Source organism: Anser cygnoides, chromosome 5 (genome assembly GCF_040182565.1).
Source record: "Anser cygnoides isolate HZ-2024a breed goose chromosome 5, Taihu_goose_T2T_genome, whole genome shotgun sequence".
NCBI classification, from domain to species: domain Eukaryota; kingdom Metazoa; phylum Chordata; class Aves; order Anseriformes; family Anatidae; genus Anser; species Anser cygnoides.
The window spans coordinates 56,547,899-56,573,186 of NC_089877.1; the positions used below are offsets into that span (position 1 = coordinate 56,547,899).

Genomic DNA, 25,288 nt, shown 5'->3' on the forward strand with positions numbered 1-25,288 from the left:
GAATCTTCCTGTGCTGGTAGTAGAGGCTAAAACACATCATAGTACTAGAGAGAGACCGTAACATTAGTTACATAATGATGAGTAATTTTTCATTTGTTAATAAACCAAAATTTACTCTGCCATTGAAGCAGAGCAGTTGTTAACTAATTGATACATTTTGTGTAAACTAGCCCTAATGGTCTGTGAATAGAAAAATGACTAATAAAATAGAAAAATAGAAAAAAAATAGAAAAATAGAAAATGACAGCTGAAGATTCTTTAAATCTTGCTTTCCTTCAACCTCCTTATTATATTTTTCTTACTTTCCTAGGCAAAGAATGTAATGAATTCCTAAAGCATCCATTTCTGTAGCTTTTTTTTTGAATTGCAGTGAACAGTATCTCCTCGTGTGCTGGTAAATCAGATTGGTTGTTCATACATGTATTTCTTAGACTTGTTCTTAAGACGAGCCTAAAAACCTGCTACAGAAAAATGGTTGTCTTCTGATGTTGTTCTCAAATTGAACTGAGGGAGCAGCAACAATTGCTGGAGCCAAAGTGCAGGTTTCCTTTCATGAATCATCTCAGACAGCTTTGGTAGTCCTTCCTTGCTTGCTGTGACAGGTCCCAGGTTCGTCAGCGAAGAGCCCTGTTCCAAAGGAATAGTCTTAAAAGAGCACAAGTTAATTGAAAATTAAATGGGCAATTGAGGAAATAAGGGAGGCAGTCAGTGGGTAAAATGGTATCTCTTTTCTAGCAGCCCTATGTAAGACACAGGTTATTTCTTTTTATTTTGAAATGGCTTTCTAGAAAACAGACTTTCTTGAAAAGCTCGGTGGCTGCTTACATCTATCCTGTGGACTTTCTGGCACCAAAAAAATTTATTCCAAAACCTTAATGTGTTCCTCTTCCTGCTATACTCACTGTTCTTCACCTATCTCAAGTAAAGAGGAGGTCCAAATCAAACTTACTACTTTTTGACCTAACTGTAAAATCTAGTGGTTTACACAGATGTTCCTTACATAGGCAGCTGACTAGGAGTCTGTGTACCTAGTTTGTGGAGATGTTGGGTGAGGTGGAGAGAAGAAGGACTTCTCATTTTTCTTCTTTCTTGAGAGGACAGAATGCTTATGGATTTGCAAGAAATAAGCAATCACTAAATGATCATATTGTGCTGTGCGTATGGTTTCCAGCGCAGGTTACTCCTGCTGTGTGTGCTGAATACTTCCACGCTTCTTGGGAGCCTTTTCCTAAATTCTCTGTAGAAATGGAGGCTTGAGGTGAAGCTCTGACCACAGCTAGGTGGCTTGACGTGTGTCTCCTGTGCCGTCCGACCATATGAAGAATAAATGCTTCATCTTGAGGATGGCTGAATAGAGCTAGGCAGTCTAAAACAGATTTCTGTGACAGGGCACATATGTAAGACCCTTAAGCTTTAGCACCACTAGAGGTGTGAAGACAACTGCATGTGAAATGACAGAACAGCTGAAACCCATCTCTGTTGTAGTGGCTGCTTTGTGGTGGATTTTTTATGGGTTATGGTGGATGCGTTTGATTTCTTCATGTCTTCTAGCTGTGTTAGTTCCATGGCATTTGGTTTACAAATACAGGAGAGAGGAATCGTTGAGGTAGCTTGACTTGCATTTCCATAGTTACGTACACAAAGTAAGCAAGCATAATTTACCTGAAATTACTCTAGAATAGATTAATGTTGAAACTTTTTTTCCTTAGTGGCTTCAGTAAACATATTTGCAGCCTGTAATTCAGAAGGGGAGAAGGGAGTGTCAGTCTAGTGTGGTATCAGTAGAGGTCATCTGTCAAGAATTCCTCCGAAGACAGCTCCACATCCATGACAAGGGTTGTGTCCTGGGTATCTTTAGTCCTGATGGCACATGCCCAGCGTGTGCTGTGACAAACATCACCGTTTATAAATGGTTGGTTGTCGTGTGTGGCTTGGTGTGAAGGCATGGAAGCCCAGTCCATTGCTCTCATGTTCAACCTCATAATGCCTGGTGTCCAGCATCTGTTCTGGGAGTTTCTTTTTTGTCTCCTTCTGTTTGCTCTCACAGTTGGAGGGGAACCTGGAGTAAGATATTCTAGAATCAAATATCTGGTATGTGACTGCAGTTATTTAGCACTTAAGTAGGAGGATTGTTTGCTTTTAAAGTTCTTCAAGGTTAAAATCTCTGACTTTCTTTGTCGGGTCTCTTCCAAATTATGTTATCAACTAGGAGCCCTTGGCTCCATATTAAAGGCACAGCATGACAACAGGGCAAGAATAGTTGCGTGCACTTGGTGATGCAAGTGCAACAGACAACATGGATTTAAATAGCTAATACTTACCATGGATACACAGCATGTTCTGAGGGTGCTGAATGTACCTGGAGTTTGACTGTGAGACAATAGCAAAGCATAACTCCAGAGGAGTACTTGAAGAATAAAGGTGAAGAGCTTTTGTGGATGTTTACAGGACGCTTCTTCAAGGCTAAGTGATAGCATGGGAAAAAATGGGGTGGGTTCTTACAACTTAGTAAGTGAACAGTGGAGTCTGGCATCGTGAGTTCCTGACTAACCTAGATAGCAGCTACTTCAGAAGATGGAACTGTTTATGGCAAGGTAATATTTCTTAGCTAAAAAGAGGTGACAGCAGATGTTCATTTTATTCTGTCTGATGCTTTCCAGAAGCTTTAGAAAGCTTATGTAAAGAACTAAGTAAGCTAATCTCTTTAGCACAGTAAACTTGGATATTTGCACTGGCGTGTGGTTAAGTAAGTTTTCTGTTTATGACCTTTCAGTGCTACTGTAATAAAGGATTTGTTGTAGTCATGTAATGTGGAAAGTGCATTCTCAAAACATTCTTGCAAAATCTGAAATTCTCAGGAAGAAGGAAAGTTCTCTAGGGAGCAGCTGTTCTTCCAGTGTAGTGTTTTCTTGAGAAGAGTATTGATCTGTAACCATATTCTGGGAACTAGTGAAACTTTTCCACTTTGTCTTGGGAGGAGAAGGTGCAAATCCAAGTTAGCTTTCAGTGCAGGAAGGAAGGCTTTAATCCTTCTGTGCGTCTTAACATCACATACATAAAGGAACTTCCTAAACTGAAAAGCTGGTCCAGTACTGAAATAAAAGCAGTCTACTTAAACCTGGAGTTACTACTGTGCTCGTCTGTATGAACTACAACTTCAGTACTGATTTGCGGTGGTTGAGTTGTGTGGTACACAACAGTGTTCTTTGACAGAAAGCCAGTTTGAGAAGTTACTGACCCTGCACACAGCTTAGCTCACCTGACTCAGTGTGCCATGGAGCTGGGCCTCACTTTTGAACTGCCTTACAGTTCTCTACGAATGAGAGACTCATAATAGCACACCAAAAAATTGTCATCAATAGTCTTGTTTGTCCAAAAGTATTGATAGCAGGTTGTAACCACTGCTAGCTAGCTAAGGTTTTAACAACTTCGTGTAGTGGTGTGTGCTCCATATTTGTTTGTAGTTTATAGTCACATGCTGTGGTTTGTCATCTGTCAGATGTTGTGAGGGGTTGGTGCTTCAAGTTATGTATGAGGGTTACCGCCAATACTACTGGTCACCTGAGAAAAGAGATTTCAGTTTTGTAGCTCTCTGTAGCTAGCAGGTAAGACGATGTGCTTCCATTTATAAGCTGTCCCACTCCTTGGATTTAATGATCAACTTTGCAGTGTGTTTTTCTTTGATACGGCAGAACAACTCACTGGAGCTGTTTCAGGCTGCAGACAGATGGTGAGTCTACCTCCTCAGATCTTACAGACAGCATTGGATGGCTTTCACTTGTTAACAACTATGAACAAAACTTGCCACAAGCTGTGACAGCTAACAACAGTAATAATTCCCTTTTAACGGCGTTAGCTGACAGAGTTGTGTTAGCTATCACTGTACTGCCATTCCTGTGGTGAATATAACCAGGGCATGCTTGAAGCTGATTTCTTCCAGTCACACTTCCTGTAGCGTTCATGTCTGGTGCTGGTGACACTTCACTGATAGGCAGGGGAGTTACAGGCATTAGTTAGAAATCGAGGGCATCCTGCATTTGATACTTTGTGGGCACTTTTTAATTTGTAAACTCTTAATTCCATTGTAATTCAGAGCTTTTAGCTGGTTTACACCAGATTGTTCATTTTTTTAATTGTTTTGAGGATTTTTTGGCTATTTGGCCAAGTTCCTTCTCTTTATGCTTACAGGGGAGGGGATGAATTCTGAAGTTTCAAGGAGTACAAGTGCTTTGTGGGTATTGCTAAGGGATCAGAAGGAATGCCTGATAGTCACTGTGTTTTCAATTTAGGTTGATGTGAACACCCATCTTTACTTCTAACTCATAACTAACTAGAACGCTAATTTCTGGGTCTGACTGAGAGGTGGAGAGAGGTTTGGATGTGTGGCTTGCCACCATCAGCCACAGGTAAGTGTTGCCATCTTCTGCACAGCCCTACTTGAGCTTTCTGCAGAGAGAGGAACTCCTAAAACAGCTCACCTCCAGCAAAAAGGCCAGTTCTACGAAGCCCAGCAGTTCTTCCCACTGTCCCCCGCTGGCAAAAATAAAAAAAATAATAAAAACCTCAGATCTGTAAACTTGAGGATTAGGGGTGTTTCATCCCAGTGTCTATGGTTGTTACTATTCTTGGATTTTAACTGTGGATGAGGTAGAAGACAGGAGGTCTCACAGAGCTATTACTCTGACAAAGAACAAAGATTTTTTGAAATGTTGAGCTTGCATAGTCTATTCAAATGTTTCCCGTGGAATTTTGGGGGATTTTGCAGAACAGTTTTAGAGTGCTCCCTCTCTCCCTCCCTCTCCAGCTAGTTCAAGTTTGAAAAAAGTCATTCTGACTAACTGCTTGCTATGAGGAGGAGTCGTCAGGTATTTAAGATGCCTTTATATGAAGGCTTCAGCTACCCAGCTATTTAGAACAGCGCTATTGTGTGGGGGGAAAAAAACATGCACCTCATTGAGTCGTAGATTCTTAAAACGTGTAATTTTTTTTGTAAAATACATATTTCAGTATTTAAGGGTTTAGCTTCACTTATTCTGAATCCAAATGATAATCTTTTTTTTTTTTGACTGAAACACGACAGCTTCTGAGTGACAGTACGTTTTCTTTTGAAGTTGGCTATTTCTGCAGGTAAGACCAGTCTTCTAAAAGTCCAGAATGCCCACTGCCAGTTACAAGGAGAGCCATTTTTAGTATGTCCTTCAGTAAAGCCCCTGGAAGGTTATTTACTGTCATGGCAAATGTTCCGTTATGTAAAGTGTCATATTATTTTAGTTTCAGAGAACAGACTTTGAAATAGTCTACTGTATATATTGTACTAAAATTGTACAGCAAAATATTCCTCCGTATGCCATACAGCTAAGGGGCTTTTCAAGTGGTTTTCCTCCATCTCCCAAAGTTCTCTAAGAGGGTGGACGACTTGCGTATGATAGAAGGCACGACTTAGGGCAGTCCTCTTCTGATCTGGGAAATGAGTGACACTGGTTTTACATTCACCTCCAGTCCCCTGTGAACAGAGACTTCCATGGCAAATGAGGCAGAATATAAATGAACAGAAAGGACAGGTACAAGTATTTTTAAGAACACTGTCATAGAATGCGTTGGGTTTTTTAGCTTTTTTTTTTTTTTCAGTTGTTTGTCTCTGCAATACAAATACATTTCAGGTTGTATAGCTCTGATAGGAGTTTCTATCCCCAAATTAAATAGCTAATAGAAAATAACCTGAAATTCCTCTTTATTGTCTCTGCAGCCATCTTAATCTTCAGAGTGACATTACATATTGGAATATTTTCTTTATACGACCAGGTTTGTCGAGTTGGCAGTGTTCTTCAGGGAATAATCCTGTCTGTTTCTCTACATTTAAAAAGCTGGTTTGTTTGTTTGTTTTCCAAATATCTCTTCTAGAGACATTAACTGTGTTCAGTGCATGTATTGGCACTTTAGCATATGTTGTTGTGAAGAGCCAAATAAATCACCTGTCAGTTGTGATTGAGGGTTGGCGATTGATTCTGGTTTTGAGAAATGAGCGTATACAAAAGTGGTTGGTTTAATACTTCAGCTGATGTTCAGATATTAAGATTACTGAGTGTGTGCTGGTGTGATGGCCTGGTTGACTTAATAGAGGTCACTCTGTAGCTTGAAGAAAAGGAAGACCTTTCTCTACTTGAAGTTATTTAAGGAAATATCTTAATATCTAAATCCCTCTGTGGATTTGAGAGCATTTAGAATTGGACGTGTCAATGATTTCTGGTGTTAAACTGTTTCCCTTCTAATAATTCCCCTGAAGTGGCAGCTGCATTTAAGTTTGTCGTGACACTGATTTGACTGTTAAGCCCAAATAAAATATTAAAAAAAATTCTCCCAATCGCATCTTCAAACTTAGTTTTAGTAGTCACATGTGCAAAGATCAGTCACACTTGGGAAAAAGGGTATATTGGTTAAATTACATGCTAAAGAACAAGGAAAGTATTCCATCATCTTGTAACAATAATAATTCTCCTACAAAAGGAGTTGTGCTATATATTGCCTCTTTCTCTGTATAGAGAAGCCTTCTTCTAGCCACTGCCACTCAGACTCGAAGTTGCTGTGTCTGCTCCTTCTGGGAGTGTTTTGCAGAACCGAGCAGGTAGGTCCTGAGTTGTGTACAACTTTATAAGTAGCTGACGTGTTATGTTCTGCAGCGGTTAGGACTTGATGAGTTAACTTGATGGCAGTGACATTACTGATTGACGATGGTGTCAGTGGTTTATCATTTTATCAGCCTCTGTCCATGTAGGGTGATGAGTTCTAATGTCATACGTTTCCTGCAGGTTCAGCTGCAGAAATCTGGCTGCTGCTGAGGATGAAATGTGCTCTGGATTTGAGGAAGATCAACCCTCTTCCTCCCAGCCCCCTCATTTTTTTAATAAGGGGGAAGGGAAAAAAAACAGAACATCTCATCTCCTGGTTTTCTTTAAATTGAAATAATGACTTAATTTTTTTTCAATAATCATGTTAGAGTCAAGAAATACTTCTTACTGCCTCTTAATTTGTTACAATTATGAATTCATATATGCAGCTGAAAAGTTTTGTTTGCCTATATTGTAATTTATGTAGGGGATTAAAAGACCCGGGGGACTCTTAAAGTAGCTGATTGCTGAGGCTGGAACCTGGAAGGCCTAAGGAATATGCCCTATAATAGGGCAGGTATGCTGAAATGCAGGCTCTCACTGTGCCGGAGGGAATAGAAGCGGGGAAGAGAGAACTGGTTTATTGGGCAGGCATCTTCACAGGGGAATCTTGACAAGTCCTTTCATTAGCCTTGTCCTCTTCTTGCATGGAATGGATCTGAATTTTCTGCATCTTGTCATTCCTCAGCTGTCAGCAAATTCTTGTTGAAGCTCATCAGAAAAGTACTCCATCCTTTTTTGTTTGTCCATGTATAGGATGATGCCTCCTGATGCTGGGTTATTAATGGCTGCGCCGAAGGGTTATGTTGTTGACCTATGAGAGCGCCAGAGGCTTCAGAAGGAATTTCTTTTTCAATTTGCTTAAAAAAACATTCTTTTGTAAGCTTTTTATTTTATTAAAGCTGCAAAGTTCAGCATTAAAACATGGAGAACTGATGTAATGAAGGTTGTTTGCTCATTTCATATGCCCATATGCAATTTCCCAATTACATATGATTTTCCTCAAGACTGTAGCCTGGTTCACTGCAAAGAGTGAGCAATGTTCATTCTTAATGAGTGGCTATTAAATATTTTCTTCATTCATTGCATAGCCTCAGGTTTATTTACTGCATGCTGCTTTCTGAATACAGAAAACATCACATCTGAAAGAAAATACTCAAATATGCACACAAAAAAGTAATTCATCCCCTTAAATCACTGAGGTCACGCTGTCCTCGTTCTCCTGGAGTCACTCAGGTAAAGGTCAGGAGCATGTACTGCTGGGAGCCCATTTTTGAAGTGCTTAATACTTCATTTCCAGGGGTGCTCATTTGAATATACCTGGTAATATATAAAACAGGGTTTGTTAACTGACTTCATCTGCAGCTTACATGTTGTGCCTCTGCAAGGCCTTTACAGGAGACGAGGAGCACAGACCTGTCCTTCTCCCCCATGGCTGCACCCTCTCAGCAGAAGCTTTTAGGTGAAGCAGTTTCCTTGCGGTTGCTTGGGCTTCTTTTGACAATTCATACCCACTCTTTCATGGCCATGCTTACTGTCTAAATCACTGCTTTGTTGTTGTTGTGGATGACTCAAGGACAATTTGCATTTACTGCATAATCAGGTTTATTTTTGTGCGTCCAGCGCGCTCAGTGAGGCTGCAGTCACAGGGAAACAAAAATAATTGGCTACATCACTAAAATCTCTGCGTGCAGTGGTGCCAAACCGAGACTGCATGGTCAGATTTAATTATGGTATTTTCAGCTGCTGAATGCTTCACGTACAACTTCATTGTATTTTATTTAATTTGTGTTTAATATATATTCAGTGGAATAACCTACTTAAGAGGTGGGCTGACAGGATGTGTATGAACTCCTTGAAATCATTCCTGAGATGGAGGCCTGCTATTTGGGAAGGGTTCGGGCGGTAACCCTGCTGTAGGCTGCTCTCTGCACATGGGCAGCTGTTTCTCCTGTGGCAATTGCGGTTCTGCACGCAATCCTTTTGAACCCTGTGTTGAGATATTCAAGAGCTGGGGAAACATTGACTTAATTCTGCACTCAAAATATTGTTAAAATAGGATATGAAGCCGTTGTGAAGGCTTCTTTGTTGTTCCTCTCACATTTTGTTGACAGCAGTGTGGTGATACACACGTGGTGCTTTCTGTAGGAGGAAATAATGACTGATCCGAGTGAATCATCTCTGGCAGAGCCAGGCTAGTCCAGTGTTTGCCGTATCAGAGGAGGTGGGCACTTGTGTTACCAAGACTTTGTGAATTAATGTATGATGAGAAATGTGTGAGAGCATGCCTTGTTAAAAATCTCTTGCTGTTCCCAGTTTAATTGCTTTTGAGGTCAATCTTGCTTAATCACAGAATAGCTTGAGTTGGAAGGGACCTTAGAGATCACCCAGTTCCAACCCCCTGCCACGTGCAGGGATACCAACCACTAGATCAGGTTGCCTGGGGCTCCATTCAGCCTGGCCTTGAACACATGGGGCATCCACAGCTTCTCTGGGCAACCTGATATTCATATTCAGGTCAAGAAATAGAGGCTTTTGTCCAGTTATAAAATGTCTCAAAGCCGCAGACAAACAGATTTGCTATTTAGTACATAGCAAAAGCTTGCTCAGGGCCCAGAGCTTAAATTAAGGTGCAAAACCATAGTTCTGACATTTTTGTGTCTGCAACTCTACAATACTTACATTCATTTAGGATATGTTTTTAAATACAATTATTGTATGTGTGCTGCTTTATTCTCTAGTGAAATCCAAGTGTCTTTCTTCATACTGTTTAAATAGATTTTTTTACTCCATTCTACTGGGTCATGGATAGATTTTCACTCTTATGTGTAATGACATAACTGTGATTTTGTATGAAGTTCTCTGAGTGATCATGTTAGCTTGTTTCCTGACCACCAACAAATCTTGGTTCAAAGACAAAAGTTATTTTCCTTGAAGTAGCGAGGAGATTGTTTGCTCTTCTCCACCTCTGTTGTCTCTAAGGATTCACGCAAGGATAATGTGTATTTTCTCAATTGTATTGTATCAAGAACTTGTGAAAGCAGTCTGTTTAATCTTTGTTCAAAAGAAATTTTAGACTTTCATTAGGAGACAACTTCCTGGCTATTGAAAACTTAGAGGATGATACTTTGGGAGTGTAGTTCTTTGGAATCCAAACAACGAGATTTAATATGGCACTTTCCTCAGGCTAATAATCCTAACTGCAAGGACAAAATTAATCTCTGAAGTTTGTTGAAGTAGGTACTGCATGATACAGCATCTCTGAACTTGTGTAATGCTGTTACTCCCATAGAGATCTGTAACTACTGGATGAGGAAGCATGTATTGAATTGTCACTTCTTATTTCTTTAGGTTGCCTAGCACAGAGAGAGGTGGAACTGAATATGCTGAAAAATACAGACAAGTGGAGGCACAAAAGCTTGATGTGTTTGGAAATGATCAGTGTGTCTATAAACCAGGTAAAAAAAATTTCCTATTCTAAACACAGGTTTACCTGTCCTTTTCCTGTCTTCTTCGCCCAGATAAAACTGTGAAACCTAACTGCATCTTTCCTGTTTGTTTAATGCTGTGTATGTACATTTGTTTGTGTAAGGCACAGTGTTAAAAAATAATTTATTTTCTGGGATCAACAGTGCATAATGCTGATGCATAGATACATGCGCATACATCTGGTTTATTGTGTTGAAAAATGTAGATATGTTAGATAGAAATGTATCTGCAAGAAAAACAACACTCTGGACTCAGTGTGTCTCTTTTTGTTCTCTTTTCCCATTTTTGTCTCCATGTTATTTCTGTGTGTACTTGATTGTTGCTTTGTTTGTCTTTAGAGAGAAATTTGATTGCACCTCTTTCCTAGGAGCTCTGGTAAAAGCAATATGAGGCTGACTCAGTTGTCAGGACAACTTAGCTTCAAACTGTAACTGTGCTTCTTAATTTCCAAATTTGTTAATGTAGCTGATTTCCCAAGGAAAGGACACTCGTAGTTTGTCTGTTCGGCATGTCATTCTCTGTAATTTTTTATCAATGATTTCCCAACATTTGGAAAATGGAAACGTTTTCAAGACATTATTATCCTTCCATGCTTCTGCAAAGTACGTGACCTCTGGAACTCGGGTGGATCCTGCAGCCGTTTGTTTGGCTTGCCATCAGCTGAGGCTCAGTAGGTGCAGTTGGCCTGTCCAGCCCGTGCAGCGCATCTGACCGTAGGTCCCAGCCCCAGCATGCTGGCTGTCTCTGGTCCACTTCAGGTGGTGTAACGTTTGTGGGAGACCAGGAGGCATTGAAAATGCAAAATAAGGGGATTGAAAGAGGTGTAGGGTGTTGTAGATCAGTAACACAGTATTCTCTAGTTTTTCATGTGCTTTTCCTGTTTAACTCTTAAAAGTTAGTCATTTTGATTAATTTAGGGAAATGCCATAAATCAGTTACTACTTTCAGCTATTAAATAAGACGTGTGCCTAAGATGGGCTAACAGTGCTGGTGGCCTGCTTGATCGTGAATGGAATCGATCCTTGCAGTATTTCTGTGAAAGAAACAGTTGTAATGCATTCTTGTTAGGAAATATTTCTGCACAGTCACCCTGGTATGTTATTTTTATAAATACCTATTTTCTTTTGGCCTACCATAAAATGTTTCTCCTTGACATTTAGAACTTAAAATATTCATTCTTGCTTTCATGTGGATTCATGCAGTTGATCGTGCAGATTGTAAGAGCACCAAACCCGCGTGTAACTCTCAGCCCTGTCTGTCTGAAAGTCCATGTTCCATTTAAGCACAAGAATTGTCACAAGTGATCAAGGATTTATCTGGACCAGGCCTTACCCCTGTAGCAACGTCCAGTCCAAACGTAGTCAAGAAATAATCTGTGCATTGTGGAAATCAGAAGATGATTTGCTCTGAAGGTTTCACAGAGTTGGTCCCCCTTCTGTTGTTTCTTCCCAAGTTGCTGTTCTAACTGCAGATTTGTTCCTAGCTTGGGTGGGAAGGGACAGCCTATTTTAAATCTTGCAGAGTTACTGAAACCGTTGGTGGGTTTTATGAAGTTCATTGAGTTTAAAGCCTGTGCTTTCCGATGTTTTTTGAAGAGCATGTGCTGTTAAACTGAGAGGACAAATAGAGATGCCTTATCTGCTTCTCTGTTGGGAAAACTAAGATTGTCAGGGAAGTGTGCTTGGGATTTTAGCTTCTACAGAGCATAGTAGAAATAATACTGCTGTGAAAAGGAAGTTGGTGTGATCATGTAACAGAAAATGCTTTACAGTTAGTTGAACAAAGGAGAACATCCAGCAGTAGTTCCTCCCTAACACATTGCGCTGGCTGGCTGAGTCAAAGAACTCTATGCCCCGTTGACTCAGTGGGGTCACAGGATGTTGTGCAGAGGGGATACCTTACAGAGCTATGTGTAGTTTTCACATATAGGGGGCATTTTCCTACTTTTGGTATCCTGCAAAAAACAGTTTTTCAAATCTGGGTATTGTAAGTCCTTACAGCACTGACTGCACGTACTGACTGTGAGATGGAAAACCTGACAGAGGTGGGAAGGCAATGCTGCTTTAGCAGGATTGTGCTGGCACCGGGATCTTTTCCCTAGCAGATTGAGATTTCTTCCAGCATTGGTCAAATCCTGCAGAGTTACTGATGTCTCAGAAGTGACATGTTTGTGCCAGAGGGAAGCCAGTCATCCATTGTACAGTGTTGCTGTGACAGAATGCTATATATGAATTTTCTGGGGATATATATGAAAAATCTTTACTGAAAGTCTCTTTTAAAAAGGACACTTAAAATCATCATCCCTGCAAAATACTAAGTTTGCTTTAGTATGTGTTTGTTAGTGCTAAGTAAATAGCCGTGCAACGATCACCTATAGCTGTTGTTGCATTATACAGAATCGAGGTTAAAAGTCTATCTTGTTGGAGAATATTCTGTTTTTGGTTTTTTTTTTTAGTGTTTTATCAAAGTGTCTTAACTGCCCAGGTTTTGGGGCTTTGTGGTGTTTTAACGTGGGAATAATTCACTTTGTATTCTTTGATATTCAACAACATTTTGGGAGGTTGGAGCACATTCAGGTTCACTACATTCAGCAGAAATGATTCTGCTGGCTTCCGCTTCACTGCTGTGCAAGATTATTACTAAGCCTTCCTAAGAAAGGAAGCTCTAACTGAGCAGTCAAGTATTTAGGCTGTGGCCTTTATTTATTTAACGATATCTAGTTCCTTTGTAAAAAGAATACTGCATTTCATTCCCACTACTGTGTGTATTACATAAAAAATGACTCAAAAAAGTGAAGTCTTAAACTCCATCTATTTGAATGCAAATAGGTTAGTAACGTTCATTATTGCACCTGGTGAAAGCCATTTGAAATATGTAACAATTCCTCTTTTAATTTCAGTATGGTGTTTTTCTAGTCAATTTGTTTAACTGTAACTTGCAAAAATGGGAAAACCAGTTTTTCACTGGTTTTCCTATTCTACACCTCCCTTGTCACCTGATCAGTTGCTGTTTTATTTTTCACAGTCTGACTGACAGCTGACTTCTGAGCAGAAAATCATGGTACTACTGTAAAATCTTGTCCTTTATTAACTGTGGCTAACTACGTTTTGCATTCTCTTGGCAGTGGTGTCACATTGAAAGGTTATAGAGATTCTTAATGATGTTTAATTGCTAAGAGGTAGAAAAAGTGGTCACACATAAAGATGGGTACACGAATAAGGCACGTTTTCTTCAGTATGATTAAAAAATAAATTTTCAGGAACATGGGTGGATTTTGCACTTGTAATACAAACTGTGCAAAAATGCCGGGTTTTGAGGTAAGAGGAAAGCAGAGAGAATTACAGAACTGTATATATCCTTGACACTGATCTTGGTTTATACACAGTTCTTCCAGAGCAGCTGCCAGTAAAACAGCAGTTGTTTTAACACAGAAAATCTCTCCAGGCTGTTAATACTGAAAACTATTATTTCTATTAATACCCATACGTATGTGACTTAAACTTTGTAAAAGTTAGTTTTTCAAATACAGTGTTTGTATTCCCCTGCTCATCTTTCTCTTTCTGTATTGTAAAAACTTATTCTTGGTTATTTTTCTGACTAGATACTGCACTACCAAAGTGTGAGCCAAGTGTTGGGAATTCTGTGCCAGTAACTGACTATAAATATCCTGATATGCCTATAGCCAGACACAAGGAAGAGGTAATCTCATTGTACTTTCTCTCATTATGGAATAACGCTAAAAGTTGTGTGTTTGTTGTTTCAATTGGTTTCTCTTTGTTTCTTCAAAGGGGAGGGGAGAACTACTTACTGTTCATGTTTTAAGCATTGTAGGAGAGGCTTTGTTCATTGCACAAAAATCCTTTCAGGAAGGAACATTACTATTACAGTTTTTATAGATGTGTATGTAAAGTATATAAAGGTGAGTGTGCGCACATGTTCTTTTCTGTGATTTGCTAATGCCTAAGAGATTATAGAAATAAGGCGTAATATTTTAGAGGCTTGTTATGCCACTGAAAGCTATTGATAATTCAAATCTGTTTGAAATCTGTTTTTAAGTGTTTTCATAGACTTACGAGTTTTCATGAAAAATTTTCAGATACTGTCTCTGATAGAAAGCAATTCAGTTGTGATTATACAAGGAGCAACTGGCAGTGGTAAGAGCACACAGCTTCCACAATATGTTTTGGATTATTGCACTCAGCGATCTATCTACTGCAATATTGCTGTTACCCAGCCTCGGAAAATTGGTGCCAGCAGCATCGCCAGATGGATTAGCAAGGAACGATCATGGACACTGGGTGGATTTGTAGGCTACCAGGTATAAGAAAATTTCAAATCGTATTTACAAATAAGGAAAAAAGGAGCACCTTATCTTCTTTCTGGTTACCTTTAATTATATGTAGCACACTGAAGAAATGTTCTGAAATGTGCTTTTAAAATGGAATTGCAGGGTTTTAGATGTCTGCTGTTAAACATTGATAAATGTTTAAGCTTTTAAAGTTAAAGAAATGGAAATGCTAGTTAGACTCCAGCAAAAATATTTCATTGTCTGTGTTCTGGTAATGGGAGGCATCTGTATCATAAATCACTGGAATTGTTGTAGGAGAGCTACATTCTGTCATTCTGTTAAAATCCCAAATTAACGCACTTGATTTGCTTAACTTTATTATGTTTACCGTTAGCTATGACAAAACTTGCATGCATTATTTCACGAATGTCCTGTCGTAGTTTCTTTATTTCAGAAACCCGAACTAGTTTTTCATTTAAATCTACCTCCACCTTTCCCTTTGCCCGACTCAGCTGTTCTATCCCTCCATTTATAAACTTGCTGTCAAATTTCGGCACAAATACTGGTGCTTTAATGGTCAGTAACTGCAATAAAATGCTGTGGTCATTGTTTCTGATGGTACTTTGACAATAGCTGCCTCTGGACTTAGCTTCCCTGGGTACTTAGGCTGGTGGGTTTGCACAGGTATTGGCCCTGGAGAGGATGTTTATGGTGAGCTGTCTGTTTCTGAGAGTCCTTTGTTGGGATACTCATCTTGATGGTTTCTTCTTCCTCACTTCTTCGTTCTTTCTTTTTTCATCCTTCTTCCATCCACTTAGGGTCATGCTTGCTAACGTGCAATGATCACCTCCTTTTTTGCATTGGTTCACAGCTCCAGGTTACAACAGAATTTACTATATATGGTGCCATTTACCTATGTTAGATACTCTCTTTGTTCTGTTACCCATTTAAAAAAAAAAAAACGTTTTGTACAAGTTCAGATCTGTTTTTTTAACTGCACTAACTGACCATTACTGAGTTGTTTATAGCATGAGGTCTGCAGTGCCAAAACTTTGCCTCATCTGCTCTCCTCCTGTGCCAGCTTTCTTCTGTGCCACATCCCATGTCTCTGCTTCTCAAGGCTTCTGCTAGTGTACCAGGCCTGTACTTCTCTACACAGCAGTTGAGGATATTAGTAGAAAGATTCATGTATGTGCCTTTAAAAGCCTGTAAAGAATTATTTTCAGGCTAAAGCCTGTAGCTAGACCAACTGAAATTTTTATCCTTTATTTTATAAATGTCTGAGATTTTTTTATTTTTCCTAGAGAAAATTGGTTTCTAAGTTAACTTGTTCTGGGTGTTGTAAAAACCTCTACACAAGTGTGTTTCTAAGCTTAAGCGAATAATTCTGATGACTTTGCACCATATTTCAGTTTGGAGTTCTTTGAGATCCATATTCCTGGAAATAAATTGAATATATGTTCACTTCTATATTATTTTTTCTCAATGTGTTAGGTAGGTTTAGAGAAGGTTGCCACAAAGGAGACGCGGTTGCTCTACATGACAGCTGGGATCCTTCTTCAGAAAGCAGTTTATGCCAAAAGCCTAACTGAGTTCACGCACATTTTCATTGATGAGGTAAGTTGGTGGAAATAAACTTAATCTCAATTTAAGAAAATTCTTACCTTTTGTCTTTCTTATTGTGCTAAAGAAAGAAAAACACAGATAGGTACCTTTACAAATGAGTAAAGGTGGTTTGTGTAAGTTTCCTAAACTAATGGTTCTTGAAAAACTATTTTCTTGTTGTTCTTTGACCATTGAAGCTTAGAACTGAGGGTTTGTGGAGGATTTTGGGGATTGTTTAGAGATCAGTGTGAGCGCCTTGAAATGACTTCTCAAATCTACTGCCTGGATTTCAAGAATGTGCTCAACTAGGCGTATGAGGAAGAGGCCACTTTTCTCTCTTGGCTTTCAGTGCCTTTAGAAAGAGGCTTTGTTCTTCAAGGATGACCTGAAAAACAGGGATGAATGTAGACGTTTTGAAGGTCGAGCTCTGGGAAAAAAAAGCTGCTATTAATTTTATGTAAACTGTAGCAATTCAAGAAAGGGATATGTTCATCATCAATAATGTTGAGTGGAAGTCTTTCTTGAACTGTGCAAGAAGCAGCCAAAAAAGTCAGATGCTAGGATGTATGGAGAATTGGACAGAAAATAACGTTTTAGAGAGTAGTTCTGTATTTTGCTCGTGGCTAGCAGCCATACGGAACAAGAGGAATCTTTGATCTGCTCAGCTGGTAGACAAGCAGATATATTCCCTGCTTGGATCATTTGTGATCCTTCCGGTACAATTTAGTTACCCATCCTTGGTATCACTTTAGCTGTTACTGTCAAATCTAGAGCCCATCACTGGTTTTCTAGTCATTATGCTACAATTTATATGACGTAACAGTGTTATATGAATTTTTAAAAAGGATGTGGCAGTCATCTGAACTGCTGTGTTGAGATTTAAAATGTGATTAAATTCCTTAATCTTAAAAGATGCATTTTCTGCTATGAAAATGTATTGTCCCAAGTTACAAAAATGCATGAAACATAAAAATAAGCAGCAAAGGAAGAGATTATCAAAAAGAAGAGCATGACCTAATGAAAACCTGTAAAAAATGAAATGGTGCATGTCTTCCAGGTGCATGAGCGTACAGAAGAAATGGATTTCTTGCTCTTGGTAGTCCGTAAACTATTGCATACAAATTCACAGTCTGTAAAGGTAGGTTCAAAGCATGTTCTGGTAGTTTCTTGCAAGAATAAATTGTTACATGTTTATGATTTACAAAGGGTAAGGTTTTAAAGAGTTTGCTTTAATATTTGTCATTATTTTTAACTAAAATATTATTCAGTTTGCTAGTCTTCATAAGCAAGTAAGCTAAAGGGCATTTTTTTTCCTGGCCAGTATAATGTGTTCTGAGAGACTTTTTTTTCCTCTCATGTTAAAATGCATTAGCTTCTGAAGTCTGCTTAAGGCTAGAAAAATGCAAGATGTCTTTTTAACTGGAGTTCTGTACTGGATATTGAGGGCAGTGCTTATTCTTAGTTAAATATGGTAGCATTAACTCTGAACTTCTGGAATGGTTAAGGTTGTTTGTTGTAAGTGGAACAACATATTCCTAAAAATAGTAAAAAAAAAAAAAAAAAAAAAAAAAAAAAGATAAATGTATTGCAAATTCTAGGCAGAACTGGTAGTATAACATGGCTGAGATCTTTGTCTGCTAGGAAACGTTCTTTTTACAAAAACGATTTGCAGAGATTTATGATGCATTCAGTCTTTGTGGTCTCAAAGGGACAGACTTGTGAACTGTAAGAAATTTAAATGCAGAAGGTGGTAGAGTTAGGCTAACCTAGAGCATCTCTGTGCCTCTGTTTGGGACTGCAGGATTTTTACGAGACTGTACACGTCCCTTAAGTGTTTCAGTCAGCTGTTGCCTTACTGCAAACTGTTCTGTTAAAAACAAAGGTAATCTGAATATATGCTGTCTCTGTTGTTGCTAATGTAAGGGAGTCAGTGTTCTTCTGCATGATCAGCGGCATTGATTCCAACTCAGAACTTGGTCTTCGAATCTCCCAAGTGTGCTGTCACTCAGAGTGCCCTTCCTGTTGGCATAGGACATGTCTGTGTACTTATCTTTTATTTTTTTATCCTTTTTATTGCCAATAGGAAAACTCACTACTTCTCTTTGAATTCAGAGACATTAGCATAAAGCTATTCAGTGCTACTTAGAACTTGGCTCTGCCTACCAAGAACAGCAATAATTTGGTTGTACTCAGTTTGTGAAGTTTGCCATCGATGCTGATTTTCTGGTTAGTGTCAACAGCAGGAATCTCTTCAAGTCCTGTCATCTTTTCAGTTCAAAAACATTTGTCTCTAAAAGGTTTCTGAAGGATTTTTTTCTTTTGGTCTCCATAATTCTGATTAAATCTCTCAAAATTATTATTGGAAGAGTTTCTCTTTTACATCCTGTTTTGTAGTTGACTCTTCATCTAAATGTTCTTCATATTGTATAAATCTGAGACAATCTTACATTTATGGGTGCTTTCCCTTCACCCGTGTGGAGTTTATGGCAGGGAGATGGGAACTCTTGCACTGTATTGCTGCATTTTAGCAGAGTAGAATGGGTCGTTCGTTTTGGAAACTATACACTTAAGCACAACGTCTCCTACCTCATTCCCTTCTGAAAAACTAAAGGGAGCTTTGATCATGTGGCAGGTTCATTTAGAAAATGCAAGATTCTCTGGCTCTCTGGACAAGCCTGGATTTATGAAACAAAGGGGTGCAAGGAGGCCTGTTAAAAGGGGAAAAATGCGTTTACAGTTCATGATCATACAAAAATATATACAAAGTACATGTCTCTTAATCTGGGCATTGCAGGCTTCAGACGTAGCAGATAATTAGATACTACATCAGCTAACAGGATGGTGAGAGTATGGAGTGCAAGATCTGTCTGTTGTGGTATACCTGCCAACTACTCTGGATTTTCTGGCAGGCTGTTGTTGGTAGATCACAGGGCAGACATTCAATGGGCTGTTCTAAGGTTGGTATTTTAAAGAATGGGGTCGTTGAAAGAAAACCTAAGAGTTTTGGAGTGGCTCTGTTGGGTCAAACCAAAGAGGGCAATTTCCATAAGCAGTTGTTTGATGCAGTGAAAACTCAATAACCAAAGTTATTAAGCAGGTATTCTTTATTACAGCACTGGGTGTGGGGGGGATCGCTCTGCCTAACACAAACACAACAAGGGTTACTGCCAGGGTGCTTATAATAATGGGATATATACATATTCATTTCACCCTCCCCAGTAAGTGTATTGCATATTCATTAAGTAACCAAAGAATCATTAACAGAGGTTCCTGTCCCTATTCACATGCGCGCTAGAGTCCTTGGGTGGTCATCCTGCCCAGCGTACTTTGGTGGTCTTTTGATGAAGGCAAGAAGTCTTCCTTGCTGCTAAACTTCTGACCCTTTCTTTCTTTTACAGACTCAGCAGTCCAAGCCAGTTCTTGCTGGTTCTATTATCTGTGTATGAAGTCTTTTCTTCCCTTATTTTTAGGGTCCTTCCATCCTTGCACTCCCTGCCTCAGTCCTGTCCGTGTGGTTGATACACAGCATACTCCTTGGGTTAGCTAAAACCTGCAAAATCGACATGCTTTCCCATGTTAGCTGTCTCAGTTAAGGATAGTGGAAACAGGATAAAGCTAGTGGTGTTTTCATAGAACACTCTCCCTGGTTCTAGAAAACGTCCATTCAGGGACATCTTAACTGAGAAGTTGTTCTCATAGTGAATATTTTTGGTATCAAATGATGGGGCTTTAGATATAGCCATGCTGCACAGATTTCTGGACTCCTTGATGAAGAACTGCCTGCATTGATGGCAGTTCCTCTTGGCACGCCTCCAATGTGTTCTACGCTATTGACAATACATGCTTCTTGTTGAACTTCTGCTTTGGGAGTAGATCAAACTTTTGGCTTAGTAACGGGATCCTTCCAGCACGCTGTTGAGAACTTGTCGTTTTCCTTCCAGTTTGAAAGCACTCCATGTAGATTATTATATGAGTGCAAATTACAAAGGTATTGTAGAAGTAGTAGTAATTTAATATTCCTTGCCTGTAACTGTGGTTAGAATAATTTAGATTGAATTTTGTTTCAGTAGCCTTCAGGCAAGGTTATAATCAGCCTGTTTTCCTAGCAGAGGTGAGCCCCTATCCGCTGAGCCACGAGGCAGTTCATACTGTAGTGAGAGGAATTTCATAACGTGCACAATTGCGTCCTTTCGTATTTTTCCTTCTTTCAGGATCATGAAAGTCATCGTGATTTATTTAATCTGCTTTTTTCTGTGTTTCCCTTGTGCCTTTAAGAGTGTGTGCTTTGGAGATTTCTGAGGACTGCGGTACGATACTCACTTCATTAGCTTACCTGCCTTTCACTTCATAGGAGGAATGCTCTTTCATTGCATTTTTGTTTTGGGTGTTGGTGTGTATATTTCATTTTATTTTTGAATTTATGGAAGGTGTTGTGAAAGCAAGAAAGGGCTGAGAGTGTTCCAGTTCACAAGTAGTGCTCTAAAAGTAGCTTAGAAGACCTGAATAAAGAAACTGAAACCACACAGGTCGTTATAACTCCTTCCTTTTTGTCCTTTTCCAAGTTGAATCAATCTAACTTACTCTAGCTGGCTGTGCTGAGCAGTGGGACCACGTTCCATGTAGAGGAGTTAGAGGGTAAATAACTATACCAATGCTTTACTTCGTTGTTCTCCCTTCCTTCATCCTTCACATATTACGAATTTCATAATAATTAAAAAAAAAAAAAGGCTTTACCAGGTAGCACATGTGACTTCTGCTTTTCTCTTTTGCAAGAATATAGATTAAGAATCTTACCGGAGTCAGCAAATAGAAAGGAGCTTAATGTGATCGTTGAAAGCTTTAAGTTGCATAAATTAATTGAAACTAAGGAGAAACTTGACATATTTCAAAAACAATTATACTGAAATTTTTAAGGCTGGGGTGTAATTGCAGGTATTAGACTCATAGGAGTAAGCCCATCTTTTGATGGAGGTAAAGGCACCACTGTCTAATGTAATCTATGTAGTAAAACATGAATTAAAAACAAGTGTATGCTTTCTTGTTTCGAGGACTGTGTAGAGAGCATAAGTTAAGGAAGAGTGTTAAGTATTTGGGGGTTGAACTTGAACCACAGGAGATCATCTTCACATTGTCTGCCCTGGGCATCTAGCCTGAGCTGTTCCCTTAAAGGTGCTTACTGTTCTCCACATCCTACACTGGGATTTTTTTAACATTTAGCTTGGGTTGTCTTAAATGTATATAGGATACATGACTGCAGTAATCAAAATTAGACCATTTTAGAAGAAAGAAGTGGAGATTTCTAGATTCCCGTGTGGCATGACATTTTGTGTCAAAATGAATGTTTTACATTTGCTGTGCCATTTTTTAAAGGTAATACTGATGTCTGCTTCCATCAACTGTGAAGAAATTGCCGATTACTTTGCACTTCCAGTTCATAATGGTCTGAATCCAGCCTATGTATTTAAGGTGGAAGGCAAACGTTATGATATTGAAGAATATTATCTCGATGATCTGAAGCACATTGTTCGTTCCCAGGTATGGTAAATGTCATTCTATTTCATTGGACATAGTAAGAAAGAAATTTGAATAATCAGTTGAAAGCCGTGTAACGAAATTACAACTGATTTTAAATCACAATTCTAGATTCTAATTAGTATTTGATGATATAACCAGGGTCTGTCTGAGTAGCCTAGTTTTTCCTTAACGTAGTAGAAAAGGAATGAAAAGGGCTGGGGATCTTGAGTAGTATCTGGCACTTTGTTCATCTTTGAAGAAAACTAGTGAACAAGGTATAAGTCTGCAGAAAGTAGCGTTTGAGGGCTTTATAGATCTTATAGAACCAAAGAACAAACAAACCACAACACAGTTTATGGAAAACTTAGAAGAAAATAATGGTTTATGCTGTACACAGTGCAGGTATTGGTTATGCCTGAACACAGGCAAGCCAAATTAGGATGCTCTCAACTGTTCTAAGCTTTAATGTAGCCAAAAAAACCCAACCAAACAAAAAAAAACCCCACATATATAGCATCTGACCTGTCAACATGTATACATTAGTATGGCAGCCTGGATAGATAACATGGAGGACCTTATGTAATAATGTGATTTTTTTTGTAAAAGATTTTTGATTATAAATGACAACAAAAAGATAACCAAGAAATTCAGTAGGAAGTCTACTTAAGTCGAGTTGCATTTGTCAAAGCTGATGCATTTTCAGCTGGAGGTCAGCTGCCATACCTTTCAGCTCAAAGATCACAAACAAAAGGAAACTGCTTTCAGCCCTTATGCCTTTTATATATATATATTTTTAATTTTCTCTGTGTATATGAGCATTTAACTTTGATTTTTAAGTTTTCATCTGTTTGTTAATGTTGTGTTCTCCTGGCTATAGCCATTCTGTTGTTTAGTAGGAGGAAAGGAATGATTGTTCAAGAACTTATTTTACCCTAGGGTAACCTAGGAACACAGAAGTGCTCTTGAATGTTTTTTAACATTTACCAAAAAAAAAAAAAGTAAGTGAATGGGAAAGCACTGATGTTTGGTGTTGCATTTGTTCCTTACAGAGCTGTGTGGAGATTTTCTCTGGATAACAGATTTATTTGAAAAATGCTTAAAAACATGGAAGGTCTAAGATGATTTATGTAGCATTCTGAAATAAAAACAAAATAAAGACCAAGCCTGAGAGTTAATGCAATTAATAATTTGAGCACTGTCATATTAAATTTACTAAAATCAAAATCAGCTGTCTGAGGTATACAGGCCTTAGGCTGTAGTTCTAAATATTTCTGGTTTTGCCTGTAGAAAATTCACATAGAATAGAGCATTTAATAGAAAAAATATTCCACATTTTTTAGGCAGACTTTTTTTTCCAAGTTTCATCTTTGCTTTAAAATTCATATAAAATCAGGCATCATAAATCTTTGCTTAAAGCTTCTGGACTTGAATCAGTTCAGTCATTTAACTGTCTAGTTTGCTGTGAGGTATGAACCTTTGTCCTTTGTCAAAAAATCGTACTATCCAGTTATTCTAATTGGATGCTACTGTATTAACGTAGAGTTGTTTTACTCTGCAGATCTCTTGGCTTGAATATTTGTCCCTCATTTTTGTAGGTGATAACATTTTAAAACTATGCTTGAAAATAAATTTTTTCTTGAACAGTTCTGGCTTGGGTAATTTGGGAATTCACTGATACCAGTCGTGATCGGAAAGATAAGTAGCAATACCAGTGACTTTTCTGTCTTCTGTGCCTGTTTACTGTAAACACTTCGCTACAGCTCTGTAGACTTTGCTGGATCAAAGATAAAGCTTTCCTCAAATTGCTTAGTTTGTAGAAAAGAATAAAAAGAGGCAAGGAAGGGAGAAACGTTTTTCAGTATAGCACTGGCTTACTCTTGCCCAAATATTGGGTCATTTATAGGTGCTACTGTTTAATTTTTAGTAAAAATCTATAAAAGTAGTTTCTTTTCTCTTGGTGTAATGACCTTTCTAAGCAAGCACATTGATCCGGATATTTAAGTGGATCACTATTTGTCATATCAACACTGGTTTTGATTAAAAAGCGCATGAGGTCTGTACCTACAGGCAAATTTAGAGCTATTTGTGTCCTGTAAGCACTTACCTACTGCAGTAGTATAGCATTGTAGATACCAAATGCAAATTAATGGTAAATTTAATTCTGTAAGCAGATTTTTAAAGTGTGTGTGAGGGGCATGTCTTGATCTTAGTCTTCCGTGTGAAATTCTGTGCAATTCCATCTCTCTACTTATTACATGCGGCAAAAAAGAGAGCTCCATTTTTGGTTTGCAAATATGAAAACTCCTTTACATCCCTGGAACTGAAGTCAGAGTCCAGATGAAAGGTAGTGAACTGCTGTCAAAAGCAATCCCGATTATGTTGTATTATTTCAGTCAGTTCTGACTGGGCTTTTGGACTTGCTCTTTCTCACGTTGTTACCTTTTATTAAGAATGATGTGACAGCCTTGTCATGTTAAAGAATGCTAAAGGTACAATAGGTAACAAAATGGAAGAGACAAATTTGACAATTTTTAAAGCATGGATAATCTAAAAACAAAATGTTCGAGCAGCCCAGAAAATATAAAATTGCTTAGACTGTTGCATATATTGGAGGAAAAAAAAAATATTAACAAAACTACTGCTTCTGTTTTCCCATGGACTAATCAAGCTTCAGTGGAAAAACATTACTAGAGAGTGTAAAATGCAGTTAAGAAGCTCTGGGGTTGACAGTTGTACACCTGGAAATTCTGCCTGGATGGGTCATTTCAGGGAGGAGTAGAGAAGTGGAGAAACTCATAGACTGCTTTTTTCATACTCCAGTCCATCTTCTACCACAACAAAGATAACTTTCTCAAGGTTTTCAGAAAAGCAGTTTTTCTCCAAGTATCAAGGTGACCTAGGGTTAACGTGCTGTAGTTTTACAAGCAGGCTGGTTCTGCTAGGAGCTGGAAAGGTGAAGACTGAAGTTGCAGAAGCAAAAGCCAATCCTTTTGTGATTCTATTGTGAGCTGCTTCAAGAAGGGATAGGTTCACATGGGCCTGCTTATCTAGCTTGTCCAGGTCCCTTTGGATGTCATCCCTTCCTTCTGTTGGATCAGCAGAGGTCTGTGATTTACTTGCAGTCAAGTAGAAACCTGTGAGAAGGACTGTGCCTTCCTTATACAAATTCCTCTCTTCCTTGTCATCCCGTTCCTGTGCACTGGGACTAGTCACGCATGCTTGTAACGTCTGGATAGGAAGCAGGTACTGCAAAAGTTAGGAGTTGAAGTGTGGGCTAGCGCTCATTATAAGCAAGTAAATATCAAAAGTAAATTTTCTAGCATTATTCTAGCATTAGAATGGTAGGACACTGGAAGGAAAATACGTATTTAGAAGGCAATGAATGCTCGAGATTAAGTTATTGCTTTGTACATTTTCTGTGCAGCATCAGTTTTAATTGCAAAGCGCTTGATGAATTACTTCAGATGTAAGTCAGACTCTTTCAGCCTGTTTTGCTGCATTAACCTTATGCTTCCTTCTCCACACAGCTTCCTTCTCAACAAGCTGAGAAGCCAGTGATAGTAAAGGAAATGTATGAGGTAGCAGTGTCTTTGATTCAGTCCTTCGATGAGTTGGAGATGAAGTGCAATGGGTAAGATACAGTTCAAGATCTGTTACCAGCAATCCTTTGGGGGACATGAGACACAAATTAGGGAACAGGACATAAGCAGCTGGTGTAGTATGGTTC

At 38.7% G+C, this 25,288-nt stretch overlaps 1 protein-coding gene across 2 annotated transcripts in view; it reads left to right on the forward strand.

The window, feature by feature from the left end:
• The window catches only part of TDRD9 (tudor domain containing 9), a 66,664-nt gene that overhangs the window by 8,012 nt on the left and 33,364 nt on the right, over positions 1 to 25,288 (forward strand). For both annotated transcript variants that reach the window (XM_048069836.2, XM_048069837.2), the window contains exons 2-8: positions 10,017 to 10,123; positions 13,756 to 13,853; positions 14,251 to 14,472; positions 15,937 to 16,059; positions 17,105 to 17,185; positions 21,418 to 21,582; positions 25,089 to 25,192. In XM_048069836.2, coding sequence (XP_047925793.2) covers positions 10,017 to 10,123; positions 13,756 to 13,853; positions 14,251 to 14,472; positions 15,937 to 16,059; positions 17,105 to 17,185; positions 21,418 to 21,582; positions 25,089 to 25,192 — 900 coding nt within the window. The remainder of the gene's footprint in view (positions 1 to 10,016; positions 10,124 to 13,755; positions 13,854 to 14,250; positions 14,473 to 15,936; positions 16,060 to 17,104; positions 17,186 to 21,417; positions 21,583 to 25,088; positions 25,193 to 25,288) is intronic.